Source organism: Solanum stenotomum, chromosome 6 (assembly GCF_019186545.1).
Source record: "Solanum stenotomum isolate F172 chromosome 6, ASM1918654v1, whole genome shotgun sequence".
NCBI lineage: Eukaryota > Viridiplantae > Streptophyta > Magnoliopsida > Solanales > Solanaceae > Solanum > Solanum stenotomum.
In genome coordinates, this window is record NC_064287.1 from 56550091 (window position 1) to 56576671 (window position 26581).

At 33.9% G+C, this 26581-nt stretch overlaps 3 protein-coding genes across 14 annotated transcripts in view; all 3 read left to right on the plus strand.

The window, feature by feature from the left end:
* LOC125868960 (receptor-like protein 19) overlaps positions 1-26581 on the plus strand; it is a 72901-nt gene that overhangs the window by 13759 nt on the left and 32561 nt on the right. The window lies entirely within an intron of this gene.
* Positions 1-26581, plus strand: part of LOC125866700 (monooxygenase 2-like) — a 62393-nt gene that overhangs the window by 9935 nt on the left and 25877 nt on the right. Inside the window, exons 1-6 of one of the 12 annotated variants that reach the window (XM_049547021.1) lie at positions 20775-20908; positions 21312-21458; positions 21624-21689; positions 22219-22384; positions 22529-22760; positions 23085-23223. The exons of 3 other annotated variants lie outside the window; for them this stretch is intronic. In XM_049547021.1, the coding sequence (XP_049402978.1) occupies positions 20835-20908; positions 21312-21458; positions 21624-21689; positions 22219-22384; positions 22529-22760; positions 23085-23223 (824 nt within the window). In that variant the 5' untranslated portion in view covers positions 20775-20834. Of the gene's footprint in view, positions 1-20774; positions 20909-21311; positions 21459-21623; positions 21690-22218; positions 22385-22528; positions 22761-23084; positions 23224-26581 lie in introns of those variants that run through there. 8 more of the 12 variants (XM_049547010.1, XM_049547014.1, XM_049547015.1 and 5 more) reach the window with 8 other exon arrangements.
* Positions 26312-26581, plus strand: part of LOC125866701 (receptor-like protein 19) — a 32827-nt gene continuing 32557 nt past the window's right edge. The window contains exon 1 of the mRNA XM_049547023.1: positions 26312-26424. The gene's annotated coding sequence lies outside the window, so the exon portion shown is untranslated. The remainder of the gene's footprint in view (positions 26425-26581) is intronic.

Sequence of the window (26581 nt, forward strand, 5' to 3'; positions counted from 1 at the left end):
AAACCCCAACCGGAAACAAGTCCCAAATCATCAAGAATCTCAACATCACAACCAATAACAATACCAACAATAATTTCAACAACTAACAACTTTAACAACTCTAACAACTTCAACCACAACAACTCACAACTTCAACAAACACAATCCATCTTTTCTCGAAAATAAAACGAGTTTGGCATGTGGGGGAAAGGATCACCCAACACTAAAAGCTCACATACCTTGGTAGGGATCACCCCCGACGAAAATCCACGATGATCTCCTTGCTTGATCTCCTCTTCTTCTCTTCTTCTCTTCTTCTTCTCTTCTTCTTCTCTCAAAACCCTCACTCTCACTTCTTTAAAATGGTAAAACTGATCAAATGATCAGCCTAACACATCTATATAACCAAAATAAAAAGGCTAGGGAAAAGACCAAAATGCCCTTAATGATTCCCGGACGGATTTCCTTGTCAACTGCCCAACTTTCAAAGGCCATACCTCGCTCATACGGACTCGGAATTGAGCAAACTCGGTGGCGTTAGAAAGGTCATTCCACGAACTTTGCAACCATAACTGGAATTCCACCTAACTCATCCTGAGCTAGAATTTATGGCTGTTCAAAGTTGGCCAAAAATTCACATTTTCCATACTTAGCCAAAATTTCCAAAACTTTAAAATTCTTTCCAAAAAAGAAAATTTCCAATCCTAAGCCTCTTCAAAGCTACTTCAAATTGTCGGATGTTACAGAAACAGCCTCTTGCAGAAATGTTGGGTAAGATTGCGTACAATAGACCCCTGTGGTCCAGACCTTCCCCGAACCCTGTGCATAGTGGGAGCTTAGTGCACCGAGCAGCCCTGATAGCTTACATTTCATAAACTAGTCATGTTTAGTTGTTCAGTTTAATTGGGATTTTATGCAATTGATGGAAATGCAAAACAAGATCCAATGAAATTGAAGCAATTCGTGTTGAACAAGGCTAGTAATGTGTCTAAAGAACTCTCCACTATTATAGACAGAACTACGCTCGACTGTATATCTATCGCTCAGCTGAAATTGAGATTGCCATGGAATGTTCTGCTTGGGAATATTTTGAAAAATAACGTTTGCGTGGTAGGTGATGCACTTCATCCCATGACTCCTGATCTTGGTCAAGGTGGATGTTCTGCTTTAGAGGACAGTGTTGTTATCGCAAAGTGCCTTGGAGAAACCTTGATAAAACCGATTACAGAACAAGAAGACGATGAATTTATGAATATTAGGAAAGGCCTCGAGAAGTATGCTTAAGAGAGAAGATGGAGAAGTTTTACATTTATCAGTGCTACTCCCCGGACACAACCAACCAATATTTATTTCATTCCAAAAGAGTACAAGTGAAATACTACAAGAGAGAAAGAAGATCAAATGCCTTTGAAGATGAGAAGGCAAGTGAGAGGTGTGTTACAAATGAATTAGGAGCTACCTATTTATAGGAGTGAATTCTTCCTATTGATGTCATCCATGACATCACAATGTGTCAAAATGTCAAGATTTACCTTGTGAAACCATTTTATGGTTCACCTAAATTTCACCTACAAAAGGTGCTATCTTGACTTTTGTACCAATGAAGAATTATCTTCCTAACTACCAAATCTTCACATTAATTCATTTTTGAATCTTGTCAAATTCAACAAATCTCCACCTTGACAAGATTCTCCATTTTCAACTTTCTCTCAACAACAATTTTGATTGTGTCTTCAACCTCAATCTTCAATGTTTAACAATGTTGATCAAATTCAAACAATGTTGAAACTTGACCGCAGTCACCACTTTTGTCAGCATATCGGCAAGATTATCCGTAGTATGGATTTTCTTCACTATGACTCCACCTTCTTCGATGATGTCTCGTATGAAATGATATCGGACGTTAATATGCTTCGTCCTTGCATGATAATTTGGTTCTTCGCTAATTGAATAGCACTTTGACTATCACAAAATATTGTGATTCCTTCTTGTCCAATACCAAGTTCTCTAAGCAATCCTTTAAGCCAAATTGCCTCCTTCCCAGCCTCTGTAATTGCCATATACTCTGCCTCAGTGGTAGACAAAGCAACCGTTGACTGCAAAGTAGACTTCCAACCTACTGGTGCGTTTGCAATAGTGAAAACATAACCAATAGTTGATCTTCGTTTGTCCAAATCACCTGCATAATCTTAGTCACAATATCCAACAAGATATTGACTATCTTTATGCTAAAAAACCAAGCCAACATTTACAGTATTATGAATATACCGTAGAATCCATTTTATAGCCTGCCAATGATCCTTCCCAGGATTATGCATGTACCGGCTTACAACTCCAATGGCGTGTGAAATATCTGGCCTTGTGCAAACCATTGTATACATCAAGCTCCCAACAACATTCACATATGGTACTCTCGACATATATTCTCGTGCAACTTCATTCTTTGGCGACATAGCATCACTAAGCTTAAAATGATGAGCAAGCGGAGTGCTAACCGACTTTGTTTTCTCATTCATGCCAAATCGATTTAGTACCCTCTTCAAATATTCTTTCTGAGATAAATAGAGTTTCTTTGAATGTCTATTTCTTTTTATCTCCATGCCAAGAATCTTCTTTGCCTTACCCAAATTCTTCATCTCAAACTCCTTTCTTAGTTGAATCTTTAGCTCTCAATTTCCTCTTGACTTTTAGAAGCTATCAACATATCATTAACATATAGGAGAAGATATATAAAGGAATCGTCTTCAAGCTTGCGCAAATACACACAGTGATCATATTTGCTTCTTATGTACCTTTGCTGCAACATAAACTTGTCAAATCGTTTGCACCATTGTCTAGAAGATTGTTTCAATCCATACACCGATTTTTCAAGTTTGCACACCATATTTTCTTTTTCATCAACTTTGAATCCTTCTGGCCGAGTCATGTAGATTTCCTATTCCAAGTCTCCATGTAAAAATGCATTTTTTATATCCAACTAAACTAGTTCCAAATTCAACTGTGCTACCAAAGCCAACAAAACTCTAATGGAGGAGTGTTTCACAATTGGAGAAAATACCTCATTATAATCAATTCCCTCCTTTTGAGCATATCCTTTGGCCACCAATCTTGCTTTGTAGCGAACATCTTCTTGGTTAGGAAATCATCATTTCTTTGCAAATACCCATTTGCACCCAATTGCTTTCTTGCCTTTCGGGAGATTGGCCAATTTCTATGTATGATTCTGATGAAGGGACTGCATTTCTTCATCCATGGCAATCCTCCACTTATCTTCTTCTGAACTTTGGACTGCATCTTTATAAGTGGTAGGAATGTCATCAGCTGCAATTGAGTCCACACAAGCCACCATATCTATGAGTCGAGCAGGTTTCTTATTGTCCTTTTTGGCTTGCTGGTTGCTATTGATTCAAGTTGTGGTTGAGGTTCTTGAGAAGGAACCTTCCCTTCGACTGGCTCTTTTTCCAGAGGAAAAACTTCTGTTGTTTCCTCATTTGATCCCTGTGTTGGGAAAATTATCTTTCCCTCAAACTCCACCTGCTTTGAAGCACCATCATTTTGTTTGACATCTTCAACTGTTACCTTATTTGTCAAGGTAGTTTCATCAAAGGTAACATCCCTGCTGAAAATAATTTTTCTTGTCTCTGGACACCATAAACGGTATTCTTTGACTCCAGAAATAATCCCCATAAATAAAGTTTTCTTTGCTCTTGGGTCCAATTTTGACTCTCTTACATGATAATATGCAATTGAGCCAAATACATATAAAGAATCATAATCTTCAGCAGGTTTTCCATACCATTTTTCAAATGGTGTCTTCCTAACAATAGCAGCAGATGCTAGACGATTAATGAGGTGGCATGCATATATTATTGCCTCAGCCCAAAATTCTTTGCCCAAGCCAGCATTGGACAACATACACCGAACCTTCTCCAGCAAAGTTCGGTTCATGCGTTCTGCCACTCCATTCTATTGTGGTGTATTTCTGACGGTGAAATGTCTGACGATGCCATTTTCTTCACAAATTTTTTGAAAAATATTATTTTTGTTTTCTCCACCGTTGTCTATGCGAATACACTTGATCTTTTTGCCAGTTTGAGTCTCTATCATCGCTTTCCATTTGAGAAAAATTCTCAATACTTCATCTTTAGTTTTCATCGTATACACCACAGTCTTTAGGAAAAGTCATCAACAAAAGTTACAAAATAGTGTTTCCCACCTAATGAAGGTGTTTTGGAAGCACCCCAAACATCTGAATGAACATAATCCAAAATACCTTTAGTATTATAGATAGTTGTTCCAAATTTAATCCTTGTTTGCTTTCCCTTGACACAATGCTCACAAAACTTCAAGTTGCAAGTTTTTACTCCTTTTAGCAATCCTTGATCATATAAAGTTTTCAAGGATTTTCCTCCAGCATGTCCCAAGCGCATATGCCACAATCTGGTCATTTATGCCTCCTTGTCGTCATTGGAAGTTGTTGCCGCTTTCCCAATAACTGTACTACCTTGTTAGTGGTACACGTTATTATTTCTTCGAACTTCCTTCATTACTACCAGTGCACCGAAGCATATTCTCATTACGTCATTATCTGCAATGACTTTGAATCCCTTTGACTTTAGGGCTCCTACAAAAATGAGATTTTTCTTCAAATCCGATACATATCGAACATCTATTAATGTTTTGGTCAATCTATCATGATTCCTTAATCGAATTGAACGAACACCTATGCGGTAAGAGGGTTATTGTTTGCGGTGTGAATAACTCCACATTCTCCTTCTTATAAATCAACAAACCAGTCCCGATTGGGACACATATGATAGCTACAAGCTGAGTCCATCAACCATACATCAGATGATTTAGATGGATCTATTGTAACTAGTGAGTAATCTGAGTCATCACAATCATCCTCATTTGAATCCATGACAGCCTTCTCATTATTTGGTTTGGCTTTGCTTTCCAACTTTGGGCAGTCTTTCTTCCGGTGCCTTTTTTCTCGGCAAAAGGCACATTCATCTTTGTTGAGTCTGGATCTTGACTTGGATCTCCCATTCTTCGTTCTCACATGATTTTGAGAACGACCTCTCATAATCAGCGCTTCTATTTCTCCGCCCTTTTGTTTTTCTCTCTTTCTTTGTTCATAACTATATAAGGCAGAACAAACTTCTTCGAGAGATACTTCATCATTCCCATGCAGTAGAGGAGTTTCAAGGTGCTCGAACTCATCGGGAAGTGAACTTAACAACAGTAAGGCCATATCTCCCTCTGTAAAAGTCACGTCCATATTCCGCAAATCTGTCGCCAACTTATTAAAGCTGGTGATATGATCATTCATTGTGCTACCAGGAATATAAGTGAAGCGTAACAGTCTTCTTTTCATATAAAGTTTATTTTGACTGTTTTTCTTCAAGAATTTCTCCTCCAATGAATTTCATAATTTATTTGCAAATGTTTCCTTTGTGTATGGATACTTTTGTTCTCTTGCAAGGTAAGATCGAATGGTACAGCAAGCAACACGGTTGATAATCTTCCAATCTTCTTCTCCTACATCGTCTGATTTCTTTTCTTCTATGGCAATATCTAGCCCTTGTTGAAAAAGAACATCAAGGACCTCGCCTTGCCACATTCTGAAATGTCCTGACCCGTCAAAAATTTCAACTGCAAATTTTGCATTTGACACAATTCTTGTCATAAGCGAAGATGCCAATGATGACATATTATTGACACTCGATGTGGACTCATCATTTTTCTTGTCTCCCATTTTTGCTACAAATACTATTTACTAGCTAACAATACAAAGACCAAAGTAAATCTTTTTCTGATGTGGAAGTTCAGACTGTGCTGCAACCATAGAGCATACTCAAATAATACCTTGACTCTGATACTAATTGTTGCGGAAGCCGAATATATAGAGAGTGATGAAATCATAACTGCGATATCTAAAGGTAGCTAATAAATAGTAAATGAGACAACAATAAAAAGAACATCAGGAATTAATGAAGTTCGGCAAACTTTTGTTTTCTTTTGCCTATTCCTCGGACACAACCAACCAATATTTATTTCACTCCAAAAGAGTACAAGTGAAATACTACAAGAGAGAAAGAAGATCAAATGCCTTTGGAGGTGTGTTACAAATGAATTAGGAGCTACCTATTTATAGGAGTGAATTCTTCCTATTGATGTCATGCATGACATCACAATGTGTCAAAATGTCAAGATTTACCTTGTGAAACCATTTTATGGTTCACCTAAATTTCACCTACAAAAGGTGCTATCTTGACTTTTGTACCAATAAAGAATTATCTTCCTAACTACCAAATCTTCACATTAATTCATCTTTGAATCTTGTCAAATTCAACAATATTTGCTTCTGAATTTGCCTATATAGAGAAACAAATCCACAATTAGTAATATAGAGAGGTTGTGTGCGCTTTAATTTCTGCTGTATTGTTTGTTCTTAGTCAAGGACCTGGTCCCTTGACTCCTGGTGGATTCATAAGAGACTATAGTTAACTACGATGTATATTGAATACCTAAATACATCGCTTCGTTCAGTGACAATCTCTTGGAATGAGAGTCGGGATTGTTGCAGTTGGGATGGAGTCGCTTGTGACATGTTAACGGGTTTTGTTATCAGTCTAGACCTTAGTTGTAGTTATCTTTCATGGAACTATTCCATCAACAATCCCTGAATTGAAGCAACTCACACCTTTAGATCTTTGGTCTAACTCTCTTGGAGGAGAATTTTCGGATGCATTCTCAAACTTCCAAGTGCTAGCTGAATTGGGTCTTTCTAATAACAGCTTTATTGGTTTATTTCCCCGTCCATTTTAAGTTTGAAACGTCTTCAAAGGTTAGACTTGTCGAGTAATTCCCTATCCGGTCCACTGCCTAGCAACTCCAGAAAAGCTAGCTGAACTGTATCATATTTCTCCCTTTGTTTCCCAGTAGTTTTTGCAGAGATAGTTGATGACCTCAAAATGAATACACATCTAGAGAAAAATTAGAACATAGGTGAGTATTAATTATTTTCTCAAGTCTTCTCCATTTTCTAAAAAGTCGTGTGAAACACTACAAAATATGAGTAACAAGTTGTTAGAAGTGACTAGTACTCATCCATGGACCACAAGTTGTGAATTTAGTGATGCCAAATTAAAGTTGTATTATTTTCTCTCAATTTATGCCAAAGTTGGAAATAGACTTGTGAGGGGGGAAATCCCCCATTTTATTTGTCTGGATATTTTTCTTTTTTCTTTAATTTAAACCTCACACTTCCATAGACAAGTCAACAACAACATCAATAACATACCCAGTGTAATCCCTTAAGTGGGGGTTTAAGAAAGGTAGAGTGTACAGAAACCTTATTTCTTTGAGGTAGAGATAGAGAGGTTGCTTTCGAGAATAAAATACAAGTTGTGAGCAACCAATTATGTCCGTCATCAAAAATATCCAACAACATCAGTTGTTTAGAAGCAAATATGGTAATTGGTAACAGCTTATAGGTAAATCTGAAGTATTTTATAAGTTTTGGCTTATCTGAGAATTAGATACTAATCCCTCTGTTTCAGTATGCTTGTATGGTTTTGACTTGACATGGAATTTAAAGAAGTAATTTTTTTTTTTGTATGTTGTGGTCTCAAATTAAAATATGTAGAATGTACCATGAACCACTTATTGGTTCAATGACTTCAAAATTCCACTATAACATTCTCACTTGACTTAGTCAAGCAATAGTATCTTTCATTGGAAATTTGTTACAAGTTCTGCACCAAATTTTTCTACAGCGTGTTTACGTAACGGGACCAATTCACATTGTTTTGCGTAACACACACTGCAGAGAAAGTCGATGACCTCGAAATGAAAACAACATTCAGAGAAAACAAATATGGAATAAATGGTACTAGCAACCAAGATTTAAAGACTTGATTGAGTCTTTCTGGAAATTGACTTAACACTGGGGACAATTTTTTTGCAACCACAAATTAGTTTGTGGTAGATGGGGGGCCAGTACCCCATTTTATTTGTCTGGATGTTTTACTTCACAGTCCGATAGACAAGTCAATAACAACTATAACATATTCAGTATAATCTCATAAGTGGGGTCTAAAGAAAAGTAGAATGTGCACAGACCTTATCTCTATGAGAGGGCTCTCGACTCAAAAATAAAGCATGGCCAGGCATTTTGAAAAAGGGATTACGAAAATTAGAGTAATAACAACAATAAAATAATATGAAAAGAAGAGTAGTATAACTATGAATATAATACACGATAGACAAGTCAATCTCCACAAATTCTTTGGGAAGTGATAGAATTTTGAGTTCAAATCATGAAGTTAGTATCCTAGACATGTATAATACACAATTGCAAATAGTATGGACAAGAGGGGGTTGCTTAGGTGGTAGCACCTTCCACCTCTTAGCTTAATGTTAATTATATATACTACTTTATTCATGTTTTAGTTTGACTCGGTGAAGAAGATTCTTGAATTTTGATTGATTATGGGAGAAGGCGTGGAAAAAAACTCTAAAAATTATGTACTGATATTGTATATCATTTTCCATCTATATTGTTATGATTAAAGTCCTAACAAGAATGTGTATGTTGTATTTTTTTCTTCTCTATTTTTTTTTTATTGTTTGTTTTTCTTTCTATTAGACTACTCTAATTTGATTTTATATGAATTTCTGAATGTCGTAAATATTTATTTTTAATTGGTGACTTGATTGAAATTTTGCTAACTAGTAACTAAAATTTAAAATTTACCGTTACTAGCATGAAAGGAATTAATTTTTTAACAATAAAATACGACCCTCATTTAATGTTTCTTGTCACAATACTTTAAATTATTATTTTTATAGTTATTGCATTTTATTACTCATTAGAGGGATATTTTCACAAAAATTACACAAGTGTAACTCATAAACTAGTATATATATATGTGGATAATGATGATTGATTTGTAAGAACGAACATTCTGTTAGTTGTTGAATACAAAAAAAAAATTTAAAAAAGATGGGAATTCTGTTTTTCTTTTATTCACTTGTCTGTTTTTTGTTGGTAATTAGTGAAAGTTTTTCTTCTTCCTCTGTGATGATGCATCATGTTTGCTCTCCCACTGAAGCTTTTGCTTTGCTTCACTTCAAACAATCCTCTCAAATCTCTGCCCAACCTAGATGTGGGGATGATATCCCAAAAACAAAGTCTTGGAATGAGAGTAGGGATTGCTGCAGTTGGGACGGGGTCACTTGTGACATGTTAACCGGTCATGTTATCGGATTGGACCTTAGTTGCAGTCTGCTTAATGGAACTATTCATCCCAATAGCAGCCTCTTCCAATTCCATCATCTCCAGACACTAGACCTTGCTTACAATGACTTCTACTCTTCGTCAATCCCGCATAACATTGGCCGATTGAGGAATTTGAGGCATCTCAACCTTTCTTATTCTTTCTCTGGAGGGGAAATCCCAACAGAAATATCATACCTTTCCAATTTGGTTTCACTTGAACTTAATTGTTATGAATGTGGTCTCCAACTTGATGAGAGAACATTTAAAACAATTCTTCAGAACTTCACAAATCTGGAGGTACTATCTCTCTATGGTGTCAACATCTCATCTCCGATACCTGTGAATATTTCTTCATCCTCCTTAAGGAACATGGATCTTGGACATACTAATCTGCGAGGTGTTCTCCCAGAGAGTCTTTTCTTTCTGCCAAAATTGGAAACGCTCTATTTGAGTGACAATGATCTTCTCAAAGGAGTTTTACCAAAGATCCACCCGAGCAACACTCTGTTGGAGTTGGATATTTCCTACACAGGAATCTCCGGTGAGCTGCCTGATTCAATTGGCACCTTCAGTTCCTTGAATCGCTTGTACCTCAAAGGATGCCAATTATCTGGTTCCATTCCTGATTCCATTGGCAATCTCACACAAATTAGGTATTTGGATTTCAGTTATAATCATTTCACCGGCCATATTCCTTCCACAATCTCTAAATGGAAGCACCTCACATCCCTAGAGCTTTCGTCCAACTCCTTTTCAGGTGTAATTCCCGACATTTTCTCTAACCTCCAAGAGCTAAGTTGTGTATATCTTCGTAACAACAGCTTCATCGGTTCGTTTCCTTCTACAATTGTAAGCTTGCCACATCTTCTAGACTTAGACTTGTCGAGAAATTCCCTATCTGGCCCACTGCCTAATAATTTTAGCATGCTTCAAAACCTAAACGAACTGCATTTGTTGTACAACTCGCTAAATGGTACCATACCATCTTCGGTGTTTACCCTCCCTTTACTAGTTGAGTTGCAGCTCGGTAATAATCGATTTAGTGGACTACCCAATGAGCTCGAAACAAACCCAAAATTAGAACACCTGGGTTTAAGCCATAATCAACTCAGTGGTCCTTTTCCTCAATCACTTGCGAATCTCACAAACCTTTCTACCCTTGACCTTTCATCGAATAACATCACCGTCGATGCAGGGATACAAATCACTTTTCCTAGCCTAATACATTTGCTGTTATCATCTTGTGAACTGAAGGATTTTCCACACTTCTTGACAAATGTAAAGAAACTTACGGTCTTGGATATTTCTAACAATAAGATTCGTGGCCAAATCCCGAACTGGTTTAGCGGCATGAGGTGGGACTACTTGTGGTACCTAAATCTTTCGCAGAATTCTTTAACAGGCCACTTACCACAATTTCATTTCCATAATCTAGAGTATCTTGATCTTAAATATAACTCCCTTCAGGGTCCACTACCTTTATCCATTTGTAACAATAACACGCTTGAATTTTTAGATTTATCACACAACAACTTCAGTAACTCGATTCCAAGTTGCTTGGGAAGCATATCTAGTCTAATAGTGTTGAACTTAAGAAGGAACAATTTCACAGGGAGTCTTCCCCCATTATGTGTGAAGAGCACTTCATTGAGTACCATTGTCTTGAATGACAATCACTTTGAAGGAACTCTTCCTGTGTCGTTGCTCAACTGTAGTGGTTTAGAAGTTCTTGATATGGGGAATAACGCTATAAATGACACATTCCCAGCTTGGCTAGGAACACTTCAACAACTGCAGGTCTTAATATTAAAGTCCAATATGTTCCATGGACCAATTAGTACTTGTCAGACTACATTTTGCTTTCCCAAGTTGCGAATTTTTGATCTTTCACGTAATGAATTCAGTGGCACTCTCCCTGCAAAAGTTTTTGGAAACTTTAAGGCAATGATTAAATTAGACGATGAAGTCTCAGGAGAGATCAAGTACATGAAAACAATCGAGACTGTATATTCCACACCGCATGAGGATTCTGTGAGTTTGGTGATCAAAGGGCATGATATTGAGCTAGAAAGAATCAGCACAATTATGACCACCATAGACCTCTCGAGCAACCACTTTGAAGGTGTCATTCCGAAAACACTAAAGGATCTCAGCTCACTTTGGCTACTCAATTTATCCCATAACAATCTCACAGGTGATATTCCAATGGAATTGGGGAAATTGAATACGCTTGAAGCGTTAGATCTGTCTTGGAATCGGCTCACTGGAAAGATTCCGCAGGAATTGACAAGAATGAATTTTCTGGCCTTCTTAAACCTCTCTCATAATCTTCTTATTGGACCAATTCCTCAAGGTCCACAGTTCAACACATTTGAAGATGACTCATATAGCGGTAACCTTGATCTATGTGGTCCTCCTTTATCAAACCAATGTGGAACGAGTGATCCATCAGATGCTCCTCAGCCATTGGACTCTAAAGAAGAGTCATATTTTTTTAGTGGATTTACGTGGGAATCAGTAGTCATAGGCTATAGCTGTGGACTAGTTGTTGGAACTGTTGTGTGGAGCCTCATGTTTAAATATCGTAAGCCAGAATGGTTTGTCGAATTTTTTGAAGGCATTTATCCCAAGAAAATGAGAAGGTCAATGAAGAGAGCTTAGAGACGACGGACTTAATGGAAGATTGCAGGAGTGAACTTTCCCTGTTTTTTAATTTTCTTTTTGTTGTTTGTATATGTTTGATAGCAATATAATTGCATGTGTTGTTTTGTGAATTTCCACTGGATTAAAATTAGTGCTCTTGATCTTTGCTTTCAAACTAAAAAATTAAACTCAAAATAAAAACAAGTGGACATAAAACATAACTTTCCTTTTTACTAAAACAATTTATGCAATTACATTCTTGAGTTTAATTAATCAACTTCAACATGTTTGGTAATATCATCTCGAATTAATAATACTTAAAAGAGCAACTTTCACATATAGCAAACAAAAAAATCATATTTGTATGCTATAGCAAAGTTTGCATAATTGCGCTCCATAGCAAACATATATATGTATAATTCGCTATATGAAATTGTTGACTATTGTTTCGAATTTGTATATTTAAAACCTTCATCATTTGAAATTGAATGTAGATTCCAAGTTGTATATTTTGTTCGTAATAGAGTTTAACAGTTATGATTTCAAAATTTGTGATCATCAAATTTTCTGGATGATATTGTTGATTATTTGAATTTTGGATTGCAGAGTCGCTTTGGTCACAGTCATATTTTTTTCGGATTTGTATATTTGTTGTCGAATCTATGAATGAAGATGAAATTGTAATATGATTTGTTAAGATTTTATACGTATAGGTGTTTTGGTATGATTCAGTCAGATTTGTATAATTCATATATGAAATTGTTGACTATTGTTTCGAATTTGTATATTTATACAGTGCAGGTGCATCTTTGGTTTGGATATATGAATCTGTATATTTGTATACAATTTTATCAATTGTATATTTGTATAAAGCTTTAATTTGTGTATATAATCTTTTATATAAGTGTATATTGGGAATATGTATATAAATGAAAAGTAGAATTCATTGTAGTTTATATACATATACATATTAGTGTTGTTGTGAGTTGTATAAGTGTTGACACCCAATTTTGGACCTCCACAATACAAATTAATCATAGAGCTTCCTAAATTCTAAATGATTTGAAATAATTGGCTTTATAAAATTCAAAATAATTTTCAAGTCATTTTAAGTAGTTTGTCATTTTTATAAATTTAAAATAATGAATATGATATTTTATATAATTATGTGTCTAATTAGTATATTTTATGAATGTTCAAAAATTGTCTCAAAAGGGTTTTAGCTTTATTTAAATATTTGGTTATTTAGTTTGAATTAATTAATAGCTTATATTTCTAGTTAATTAGTTTATAATTAATTTAATTAGTTTATAATTAATTTAATTATTATATAATTATGTGTCTAATTAGTAAATTTTATGAATGTTCAAAAATTGTCTCAAAAGGATTTTAGGTTTATTTGAATATTTGGTTATTTAGTCGTTTATATTGTTAAATTAATTAGTTTATAATTAAGTTAATTATTTTATTTTGTTAAGATTAAGAAGCTCGTTAATTAATTAATATCAATTTATCTTGTTTAATTACTAGCCGAATCTATCTTAGCTAAAATCTAATTGGCTAAGTTTTTCTAACCCGCCTTTCAACCGACCCCACCTTTTTTTAAAATTAATTACAACCCCTTAATACAACAATACAATGATCCAAACGTATCCAAAACAATACAATGCCCAACCAAACCGACCCCACCCGCCCACTTATTTTCCAATTCAAGAAGCTGCCAGCCCATATAATAATACAATACATACATGTACCAACCAACCCCTTCCAATAAAATAATAACAACAGCAAACAGTACCGCCTGACCCCACCCCTTTTTCCCTTTTAATTTCTAACATTCAATACATACAATTCCAAGCAACACTACATACAATACATCAACAGCAACCAGCCGGCCCCACCCCCTTTTTCCCTTCTAATTTCAACAATAGCAGCAGCAGTCCAAAATGTCAATAGCAGCTGTACGCAGTAGCCCTGCTGTCTCGAATTTTCTGGGATTTTGGAGAAATTTCATACCAAACTCAGTTGCTCCCTGTTGGCCTTGAAAAGGAGCAAGAAATTTGAATTTGAAATGAAAAATTTCACCCGATTTCCCCCTAATTTCCATCTATGTATTCATCTCTTTTGATCACTAAAAAAGGGGGGAGAAATAGAGGAAAATTGATAAAAAAAAAAAAAAAAAAACCAACCGGAAAGAGTAAAAAAAAAAACAACAGAGAGTTTGAGTCTCCTTTATTAGAATTCAAAGTTATTTTATTTTTCGAAACCCATCGAAGCAGGCTCACAATGATGGTAGTTCTTCGTGGTTAAACTCATTGTCTCAGTTCGCTTCCCTCAAAAAGCCATGAGAGTCTTTTGGACTCGAAATCTCCTTATTTGCATGACAAGGGGCCATGGGGGTTCTAAACTCTCCCTTCGAGTCGATTCTTTGGTCAATCAAAGTGGAATGCAAGCCAATATAGGTCTTGAGAAGCTGACTTGTAGGTTGAGGAAGCTGCTACAAGTTTTGGAAAGCAGAAAAAAGAGTTGTATACATCCGATATACACCGATATACAGCTGAAATATACAAAAACGGGAATTGGGTTAAACCCAAAAATGGCAACAAATTTGGCCCAAAAAGGAGGCCCATAATTCAATTTCTCCCTTATTCTTTAATTATTTAATCGTGATAATTTATTTGGTGTTTAACTCTAACTTTATAATTGTTAATTAACATAATGAATTCCCCAAAAGATGAGTCATTTTCTTTGTGTTGGTTTAATTTTAATACATTTCATGTTTTGTGTTCATTTATTTTAGTGATCAAGTATATTGGTCAAAATTTTATATCTTCAATTAAGTTAAACCTTTTTGTACTTAAAAAGAGATGTTTTTTAATGTATTTCACTTAATCACATTTATTCATTTTAAGATGATTTTCGTGCTTTAATTTATTAAATTGGTTTAAATTATTATTTCAAAATGAATTAAATAAATTCTAATTAATTTAGTTTTATTAATATTCTAATCACTTGTTTTCGAGTCAAATGTTTCATTTTGGATTCCTTTCTCTAAAAAATAATTTAAAAAAATAAAAAATAAAAATGCGTCATTTATTTAATTATTTTCTCAAAGTTAATTAAATATATTGTAAGTTATTATTTTTTTATGTTACATCATTATTTTTCTAAAAATAGTCAAATATATTTTAGTCAAGTCGCAGGTCAACCGCATGTTAGCGGACACTTCGAATGCTTAAACCCTTCTCGAAGTGTAAATTGAACCCCGAACCTTTTTTTTTTGTATTTTCAAATGATTTTTTCTGTTTAAATCTTTGAAAATTATAAGTTTTCTTAATTTCTTTAAAAAATTAAGTGGCGACTCTTTTCTAAGTATTTTTCTCAAATTGTTTTATACTTAGAACATTTCAAAAAGTGATTTTTCTAAAGATAGGAAAGTTACGACACAACAATAAGTATATGAAATTGTTGACTATTTTTTCGAATTTGTATATTTATACAGTGCAGGTTCGTCCTGAGTTTGGATGTATGATTCTGTATATAATAGGTATATGTATATGTCTATTATTTTAGGTTTGTCAATAGTATATTGTATAAAGCTTTAATTTGTATATAAGTATATATTAGGAATATGTACATAAATGAAAATCTGAAGTCGCTATAATTTGTATAAGTATATATTCTTTTATTGTTGCAATTTTCAATCATATAAATGTATATGTATATATAACATAATTTTTTATATAGAAATAATAAAAATGGCTTCGTTAGCTGTGTTGGTTATGCATTATGGTAGATGGGACAGTGACAATTGTTACGTTGATTATACAATTGAGGGGGTTATTTTCAAAGAAAGTTCATCGTATAAGGAGTTGTATAATGTTATTGCAACGCAATTCGAGGTTGATATGAATGTGATTAAGCTGAAAATTGAGTATAAGGTTAAAGAAAGCAATACACCAATGTTGATTCACAGCGACATGGGTGTTAGAGTGTATATCTAATCTGATTTCGATCAAAAAGATCGCGACTTTTTCCTTCAGAAATGAATCGGGAAGCTATATTTCAAGAAATCTCCGCGAGAATCATAGCGGCAGCTCCGCAGCACCGAAGGGCTTGAAATCGGTGAAGAAAGACTATAGCAAGAAGAAACAATTTAGCTAGTAGAGGCTTGTACTGAGATCGGGTGAAGGGGAAAAATCCATTAATAGCAAACTGACCGAGAGATTTGCTCTTTAATGAAAATAAATGAAACTGTAGCTATTTTATTTATTTTAAATTAATAGTTTGCCATTATGTACAATTTTCCCTACTTAAAATAATGGATTTAAGATCACTCAAATCCACTTATAAATTGATTATTGTTTAATAATGATCTTGATGCCTTTTCACTCAATTGAAAGAATGAGCCAAAGCTGTCATGACATGAGCTTGATCTGAAATAATTTGTGTAGTTGAAGGATTTTGTCCCAAAACAATACAATAACCATCATCATAATCTCCATTCCATGTGCCATTAGTTACCATACTAAACTTCCTCCCATTGTTCCACCTTCTTTTGCCAAATTATACACATTTCTATATACACTACTCATAAATATATCTCTTGATCCTTGACCTCTACTAGACTTTCCAAATTCAGCAAGTACTAAAGGTTTCTTTAATACATTTCTTGCATCTTCCCAATGACTTGTTATCCACTTTTCCATCCACACCAATTGTGCTTCATCACTTTGTCCAGACACCCTATAACAACGATCGATATAAAAAAAATATTTAGACCTATATAATGGAAACATGTGAAATTGTGAGTAGAGGTAAAAATTACCATTGGTCAGTGTATGCATGGATAGTAGCAAAATCAATTTCATTGATAAGATGGTTACTAATGAAATCTGTTCCAACTTGATAACCAGGATTAACTGATTTCCTTTCAGGAATTGAATCACCATAAAATCCCTCCATTCCAACTTCCAACAAGTGTTTGTTGAACCCAACCCTATAACAATATTAGTCAAAAAGCGTCAATCATAGATTTGATATTTCTAAAATTCAATTTATTTAAACTTAAATTGGGACTTACATTAATATAGTTTTTCCTGAATAGTCATGTTGATCACGTGGCTCATTCATAAGTTCCCATGTCATAATTGTTGGATCATCTTTATAAGCAACTTTAGTAATACTATTCAACGTTGTAATCACTTTCTGTAACAATTTCATAATATTATTAATAAAAAAAGTTGTTTATATGTATTAAATAAATTACCACATATATGCCTCAATATGGTTCTTCAAGTATTTTTTGAGCATAGGATGAGTATAGAATTCATCGTCATTACTAATCTGACCTCCTGCATTTCGTGCCCACCAAACATATTGAGCTTTTCCTCCAAAATCGTTCCATTGATTTATAAAGCTCAATATTAAACGAACACCATATTTCTTAGCTTCCGCGATCACAAAATCCAAACCCTAAATTCTTAAGAAATGACAGTTAGCTACGAGCTACTTCATCCGTTCCTATTTAGTTGTCATGTTAGTCTATTGTTTTACACTATTCTTAAGAAAAAAATTAGTTAGGAGTTTAATTTGACTAATATATATCTTATTATTTTTTTGTAGTCTTTATTTATTTCTCTTCTCTAAATTCGAAAATAAATACTTTCCTTTTTAGTTCGTCCCAAAAAAATTTTACTTTACTAGAAATAATTTAACATTAAAATACCATTTTTACCCCTAATGAAATGATTTTCAACACCAGAAATATCTAAAAATTATTTTATACCACAAATTTCAATAGCCTTCCTATTTTTTCTTAAATGTCATTTCAAATCAAACAGTTTCACATAAAATCGAAGGAAAAGAGTATTTTTTTCTTGATTCATTAAATTGAAAAAATTTAAAAATAATTATTTTTAATATACAGAGACGGTGTCTTTAGCAATGAAGAAGTGACCAAATTTGTAGCTGATTTGGGGTCATCATTAGTGTTCATATCAGTCCATTTAAGCTTATCTTGGTTTTTAGTAATAATATAAATACTTGAAACACTCTATATCTTCGTGTATAAATCTCTAACAAAATATATAATCAACTAATTAGGCAGCATAATTCACTAAGCATTTCGAGGTCACACAGAATTTGACAAAAATGACTCACCCCAACTCCTAAGGGGTGCGATCTAAGCCACCTATACCCTAATACAAGGATATAATCATAATACAATTTTATCGTATCATCAAATCAAACAGTTTCACATAAAATAAAACGAAGAAAGTACTAAAATTTGTAATAATTATTTTACCTTTGTGTGTGATTGAGCAAAGAAGTGCAATTAGGACGAACAAAAGCAAGAGCAGCAGCATCTCCAAAGGTAACATAAGAGGTGTCAAATGGACGGGTCGAGATGAATTTTTGTAGTGTTTGTTGAGGAAGTAAACATTTTTTTGATGCAGGACTATTTAATTCTTCAGGAGGATGAGCAAATGCTTTGTGAAATATAGCCAACATTGTATCTTTTTTTAGCTTCAAGATGAATATCTAACAATAATATAAAAAAAATGGTTACTGAAGGAGGATATATATATATAATAAACTTTTTACACTAATGTTTTTATTTTTATTTTTATAGTATATGTCAATTTTATCTTTGTAGTGATAGAGTGTGACGTGACAATGATGAGGATGGATAAGGTTTCTCGTATTTTCTATGATGTCTTTATCCATTTAGATTTTACTATAATATTTATACCAAAAAAATTAAATTTAAACTATATTAAACTGAAAAAATAATTAACTTAATCTAAAAATATCTCTCTTTTATCATAGTTTGATTCAAAACTATCAGTATCATTATATTAATAGCTTATCCAAAAATGCTCTATTCTTATTATGGTGTGTGTCTATATATATAAAATATTAATTACAATAATCAATAATTTAAACAATATATCAAAAACTTACGATCAATTTTCAATTTTATTTGTGTCACATAAATTGAAATAATAGAGTAAAGACATTTATATATTTACAAATTTTGTTTAAAAAACTATAAATTGCAATATAAATTTAAATCACAAATTTTTAAAAAGTATTTTTTAATTTTGACGATTAATATATTGTATAGATATTCACATTTTTTTAATTAATGTACATAAGTCATATCCTTATCCATATAATTATTTTTCTATTTATTCCTCCAAATATTTTCTTTCTGATTAAATTTTTCTTTTTGTTAAGCTTTATGTCAGCCAGCCGAATTGTCTTTGTTTTTTCTATTAAAAGAAGAAAAAGAAATTGAGCTTTTTACCACTTGATATGGGGCCAACAAGCTTTAACAAATCTGTGGGTGATTATAACAATTTATTTGATGGTATTAGGATCGTGCAAAAATCAATTTAATTAATAAAGATGAATCGAAAAATAATATTAGTTTATCGAAATTGAATTGTTGAATTTACAGAAAAGGGTTAAAATTGCTCATGAATTATATAAAATAGATCACTTATATCTTTTATTACGAAATAAAAAATATTTTCGCTGTTAATGATGTGGCAAAACCACATGGACTAATTCTCCAACCTAAGTATTGTGAACTAGAATTTACTTATAAAAACTGGATATTTAGTGGCAATAGCCATAATCTCTCACTATTTGCAAAAGCATACTACTCATTTTTGTTCTAATTTATGCAATATTTTCAAATTGTTTTTTTAAAGTTTAATTGAATCAATTCTATTTAACGTAAGAAGCCATGTTATATAACATTGCTTGGATTCCTACTTTTGCTAAAAAAATTTAATTGGGGATGGGATATCAAATCCTTATTAACAAGCTAAAGATTTAACTAATCAACCAACTAAGTTACTAAGATTGGTATTCAATTGATATTATTACATTATTTAACTCTTTTAAAACCTTTATATCTAGTTTGTTGGTTGCCAAAATATTTATTTAATAAAATATTTATGCTACGGTTTCACTCTTTAATGCCACGCGTCATTTTTTATTGGCTGTGTCACCATTGTTACAATCTTGTTTGTTTATTTAAAAATATTGTACTATTATATTTGTTGGTTGGGTCTATTATTATTTTTTTCGGCCTCAATTGATAACTATGTTCTTTAATTTAAATGTACATAAATAGATATTTTTATTTGTGTACTCGCAGACACATACATTCTACTTGACGTTTTATATGACAGTTCACATCCTACGTAATGCCCTATATATATATATTATATCATGTAGGATGCATATATTTTGTTTATTCAATTTTATACTAGTTAAAATGACTATTTGTGTACATCCAAAGTAATTGGAGGGCATAAATGCCAGCTAAAACTAAATTAAATGACATATTTATGTATATGCCTTTTAAATTTAACATTACTCCCTCTCATCTAATGTTAAATGGACACCTTCTATATTACACAGTGATTAAAAATCATTAATAAATTAATCCATTTTGCTATTTACCCTTTGTCCATATCAATGTTTATAAACATAAGTTGGAAAAAATATACACAGAATATAGAAACATATTTGAAAAAATAATACTCTGTTCATCTTTACTTGTTCAATATTTTCGCTACGGGACCCTTTCAAGGATAACGCTCTACAAGATTTCATACCCTATACTCGAATTCAAAATCTCTAATTAACGGATGAAATAGTCCCACAACTACACCACGTTGATATATGATACGTATAATAATGTAGTACTAGTCAGTTTAAGTTAAAACATCCGTCAATGGCGGCTAACGTCAAGATTGACTAATGTTGAAAATGCTAACGTAGGAGCTTGCGTCATTTATATTCTTTGGACCCATTTGTTTAATGAATAATGATTGGCTGCACTAATATATATATTGAGGATTTTTGCATCTATTAATTAAATAAAATTGGGAGAAACAGAGAAATAATGGAGACTGAAGAAAACATTGTAATTGTTGGTGCTGGCATAGCTGGTCTTGCTACTTCTTTGGCCCTTCACAGGTAATAATTGCTACTCCTATTATATACTTGTTCAATAATTACATCATCTACTTCCAAAAGTTTGATTTAGAAGGGCATATGCATTTGAACGAGCATTTATGCCCTCCACTTTTAGATGTGCATAAGTAGTAATACACTTAGGATGCCAGGTAGATGCAGAACTGTCACGTAGGATGCCACATGGGATGGGTGTGTTTACTTAGCTTGTTCAACTTTTGAATAATTTAACAGTCTACTTGTACCGGTCCAAAGTTGGATGACATAGATGTGGGGCAAAATTAGATGATATATTTATGTATTATGCCTCTCTAGAATATGATATTTATGATATAATAGCGCTATTAGTTGAGTGACGATTTGAGAAATAACTCGATGGAAGGCGTGTCTTGTATGTAATATGTAGGTTGGGGCTGCGGAGTGTTGTGTTGGAATCAGCAGATTCGTTGCGAGCTACTGGATTTGCATTGGCGTTGTGGACTAATGCCTGGAGAGCTTTGGATGCATTGGGCATTGGGGACTCTCTTAGACAACGTTCCTTATCCATTACTGGGTGAGCTACCTCTTTATTATTAGCTAGGATTTAGGATTACTAACAACTTGAAGTTCAATTGTGGATTTTTATGACATTTTAAGGTCAAATGTGTTTTCCGGAGTTCTAGATATGGAAGAAAGTTGAAAAACTGATCGTCCAAAATACATTCGAGTTGATGTGCAGGCTTAAAAGTTTCTCAGCTGATTCAGGTGCACCTATCAAGGAGGTATCATTTGTGGGGAATAACAGGTTAGCATTATACCAATTTTCATATTAGTTGGGGTCAGTTATATAAGTCCTTTTATCTATTCGTGTTTGTGTATGTTCATTTTGTTCCAACACTAGATAATCTAGCATGTGAGACAAATTAGGAATTCTCTAAAATTAGAGGTTTTTTGAGTATCGCAATCTATAGAGATGTATAAATTTCTAACCATTGATATAAAGACTCCTCACAAACGTTGAAGTAATGCAAACCTCCGATTTTCACAACATCGATCTTCGTAGAGAACAATCACATTTGTTTACGAAGGACTTAAGTATGAATAGCATATTCAGAGGATGCTACATACCCAATTTTTTGTATTGTTCACAAGTACAGAGTGACGTGGTTTTAATGTCCAAATCCCTATGATTTCAACAATGAAATTAAGTTCATTTTGAATAACGTGGTTGAGTATGTCTTCCTTCCGACTATTGAATGGACTGATCATTCGTCAGCCAACATTTTTATTTTTGAAGTCAATAGTCATCTAAAGTCAGTTATATTACGTTGCAGTGTTGAGTATGAAAGTCGTTGTGTGAGGAGAAAAGATCTGTTGGAGACATTAGCTAATGAACTGCCTCAAGGCGCGATTAGATATTCTTCAAAGGTCGATTCGATTGAAGAATCTGGACCATTGAAATTGGTACATCTTGCAGATGGTTCCACTATTAGAACCAAGGTAAATCTTTCTCTGAAATCCTTAGCTTGGAATCCATATTATTGAAACTTCAACCAAAGTGATAATTCAGACGTGTTTTTGACCAGTATCTCAATTCCTTACGTTAGTCTAATACGTGACTAACTTTGATAAGCTTCAATTAAGGCCTTAATTGGGTGTGATGGAGTCAATTCTGTGGTGGCAAACTGGCTTGGACTTCAGAAACCTATCTATTCTGGGCGCTCTGCAATTAGAGGCTTTGTTGAGTATCCGGAAAAACATGGTTATCAGCCTAAGTTCCACGCATATTTTGGAGGTGGAGTTCGATTTGGCTTTCTTCCTAGTGATGAGAAGAGTTTGTACTGGTTTTGCACATTCACACCATCTGTTGTTCATTGTAAGCCAGCTCCTACATACCGTTTGTTTTGAAATTTTACTTTACGAGGATATTTTTCTTGGCTAGAGAGCTTACCTCTCTGAAGGGGGACCCTTCACGTAATTGGTAAAGTTACTGTCATGTGACCTAGAGGTCGCGGATTCGAGCTGTGGAAACAGACTCTTGCAGAAATGCAGGGTAAGATTGTGTACAATAGACTCCTGTGGTCCAAGCCTTCCCCGAACCCTGTGCATAGCGGGAGCTTAGTGCACCGAGCTGCCAAATAGCTTACATCTCATAAACTAGTCATGTTTAGTCGTTCATTTTAATTGGGATTTTATGCAGTTGATGGAAATGCAGAACAAGATCCAATGAAATTGAAGCAATTTGTGTTGAACAAGGCTAGTAATGTGTCTAAAGAACTCTCCACCATTATAGACAGAACTACGCTCGACTGTATATCTATTGCTCAGCTGAAATTGAGGTTGCCATGGAATGTTCTGCTTGGGAATATTTTGAAAAATAACGTTTGCGTGGTAGGTGATGCACTTCATCCCATGACTCCTGATCTTGGTCAAGGTGGATGTTCTGCTTTAGAGGACAGTGTTGTTATCGCAAAGTGCCTCGGAGAAGCCTTGATAAAACCGATAACAGAACAAGAAGACGATGAATCTACGAAGATTAGAAAAGGACTTGAGAAGTATGCTAAAGAGAGGAGATGGAGAAGTTTTACATTTATCAGTGCTGCTTAAGAGAGTGATAACAAGATAATCAGTTTCTTAAGACAACATTTTTTGGCTGGAGTTACTATATCAGTTACACTAAGAATAGCTAACTTCGACTGTGGAGGATTAACTGTTTCTTAATAGCTCATTTGGATCCTTTAGAAGCTATGAATATCCTTTATGGACTTTGTTTAATATCTATCCAGCATACATGTTCTGGTTTAGTTGTGTCTAAGAATTGTAATACCGAAACGGATCCTTTTTTTGCAATAATAAAATACAAGTTGTGAGCAACCAATTGTGTACTTCATCAAAGATATCCAACAACATCAGTTGTTTAGAAGTAAATATGGTAACAGCTGCATTTTATTATTATTATCATGGAAAACAGAGTTAAAGGTAAATCTGAAGTATAGAACAAGTGTTTTCTTATATGAGATCATTGCGTGTAATTGGATACTACTCCCTCTATTTCAACTTGTCAGTCTGATTTTAACTTGATACAAAGTTTAAGAAAGTAAAAATGACTTTTGTATCTTATGGTCTCAAATTGTTTTGTTACATTGTCTAAGTAGATGTAGGAGGAAATGCATAAGTCAAATCATGTCTTTAATTATTGTTTTTTTTTTTTTTTTTGATTTCTCACTTGACTTAGTCAAGCAATGGTTTCTCTCATTGGAAATTTGTTAGAAGTCTGCAGAAAATTTCTGTACAGTACTGTGTGTTACGTAACGGGACCATTGCACATCGTCTTGCGTAACACACACTGCAGAGATAGTCAATAACCTCGAAATGAAAACAATATTTAGACCACCTAAACCTCTAACAAGGTTCTTACATGGACCACAAAAAAAATAAAATTCATGAGATTATTCCAACATTACTTGTTATTTTCCATCTCATCATATTTGTCCTTTTTCCCCCCTGTAGTCAAACAACTACATGGATGTGAAAAGTTTTGTGGAAAATTATAGAATGTGACTCACAAGTGGGAAAAATTCCACACGGTATCATTAATCTCATGAATATTTTTTTTTTGTGGTCTATGTAAGAACCTTGTTATTTTTAGCATTTGCTTCGACTACTGACCGTCGATTAAAAGAGTAATTAGAATTGTGTGTTTGTCTTTTTCTTATGCTCTTTCATCATCTAAATAAGATGACACTTTCATTATTCGATAAACAAAAAATTAAAATATTTAAAATTATACGAAAAGTACTATAAATTATAATTTTTTGTAAATTAATTCAATGAAAAAATACGTAAAATGTTAGTCAAAATTCTTTATAGTTTAACTCTAAAAAAGAAAATCATGATAATTAAAATCGGACAGAGGGAATATATTTTTTAAAATATATATTCTTAATATAGTAATATCATAAAGCAACTTAATACTACTCCCTCCGTCCACAATTATTTGACAGGTATACTAAAAATATATGTCCAAGATTAATTGTCAATTTAAACAATCAAGAAATAATTAGTTACTTTTTTCCAATTCTGTCCTTAATGATAGTGTAGTTCAATTGAAAAGTTATGTGGACTTTTGGTATTCTTGGTATAGTAGGGTTATATTAGTCAAATTACACCTTATATTAAATTTTCCTTGAGGGGTGTGCATGACCTTATCTTGACAAACAATTGTGAACGGAGGGAGTACAACACTAGAAAACAATTTCAAAATAAATATTCCTCCAATACCAAACACACCAGAAATATCCCAATAGCAGCCTCTTCCAACTCCATCATCTCCGGACACTAAACCTTGCTTACAATGACTTCTATTCTTCTTCAATCCCACATAACATTGGCCGATTGACGAATTTGAGGCATCTCAACCTTTCTCAATCTTTGTTTGAAGGGGAAATCCCAACAGAAATATCATACCTTTCCTATTTGGTTTCACTTGAACTTGATTGTTATGAATGTGGTCTCCAACTTGATGAGAGAACATTTGAAACAATTCTTCAGAACTTCACAAATCTGGAGGTACTATCTCTCTCTTATGTCAACATCTCATCTTCAATACCTGTGAATATTTCTTCGTCCTCGTTAAGGTACGTGGATCTTGAACGTACTAATCTGCGAGGTGTTCTCACAGAGAGCTTTTTCCTTCTGCCAAAATTGGAAATGCTCTATTTGAGTTGGAATGATCTTCTCAAAGGAGTTTTACCAAAGATCCACCCGAGCAACACTCTGTTGGAGTTGCATATTTCCTACACAGGAATCTCCGGTGAGCTGCCTGATTCAGTTGGCACCTTGAGTTCCTTGAATAGCTTGAACCTCAAAGGATGTCAATTCTCTGGTTCCATTCCTGATTCCATTGGCAATCTAACACAAATGCGGGATTTGAATTTTGGTAATAATCATTTCACCGGCTATATTCCTTCCACAATCTCTAAATTGAAGCACCTCACATCCCTAGAGCTTTCGTCCAACTCCTTTCGAGGTGAAATTCCTGATATTTTTTCTAACCTCCAAGAGCTACGTTATTTATATCTTTCTGACAACAGCTTCATCGGTTCGTTTCCTTCTACAATTGTAAGATTGACACAACTTCAACACTTAGACTTGTCGTACAACTCACTGAATGGTACCATACCATCTTCGGTGTTTAGCCTCCCTTTGCTATATTCATTGTCGCTCCAACATAATCAATTTAGTGGAGTAGCCGATGAGTTCAAAACATGCCCAACATTAGCATACCTAGATTTAAGCCATAATCAACTCAGTGGTTCTTTTCCTCAATCACTTGCGAGTCTCACAAACCTTTCATCAAATAACATCACCGTCAATGAGGGAATACAAATCACTTTTCCTAGCCTAGAAGATTTGTGGTTATCATCTTGTGAACTGAAGGATTTTCCACACTTCTTGACAAATGTAAAGAAACTTCATGTCTTGGATATTTCTAACAATAAGATTCGTGGCCAAATCCCAAACTGGTTTAGCGGCATAAGGTGGGACGACTTGTACTACCTGAATCTTTCGCATAATTCTTTAACAGGCCACCTACAACAATTTCATTTCTATAATCTAAGGTATCTTGATCTTAAATTTAATTCCCTTCAGGGTCCACTACCTTCATCCATTTGTAACATGAACAATCTTACATTT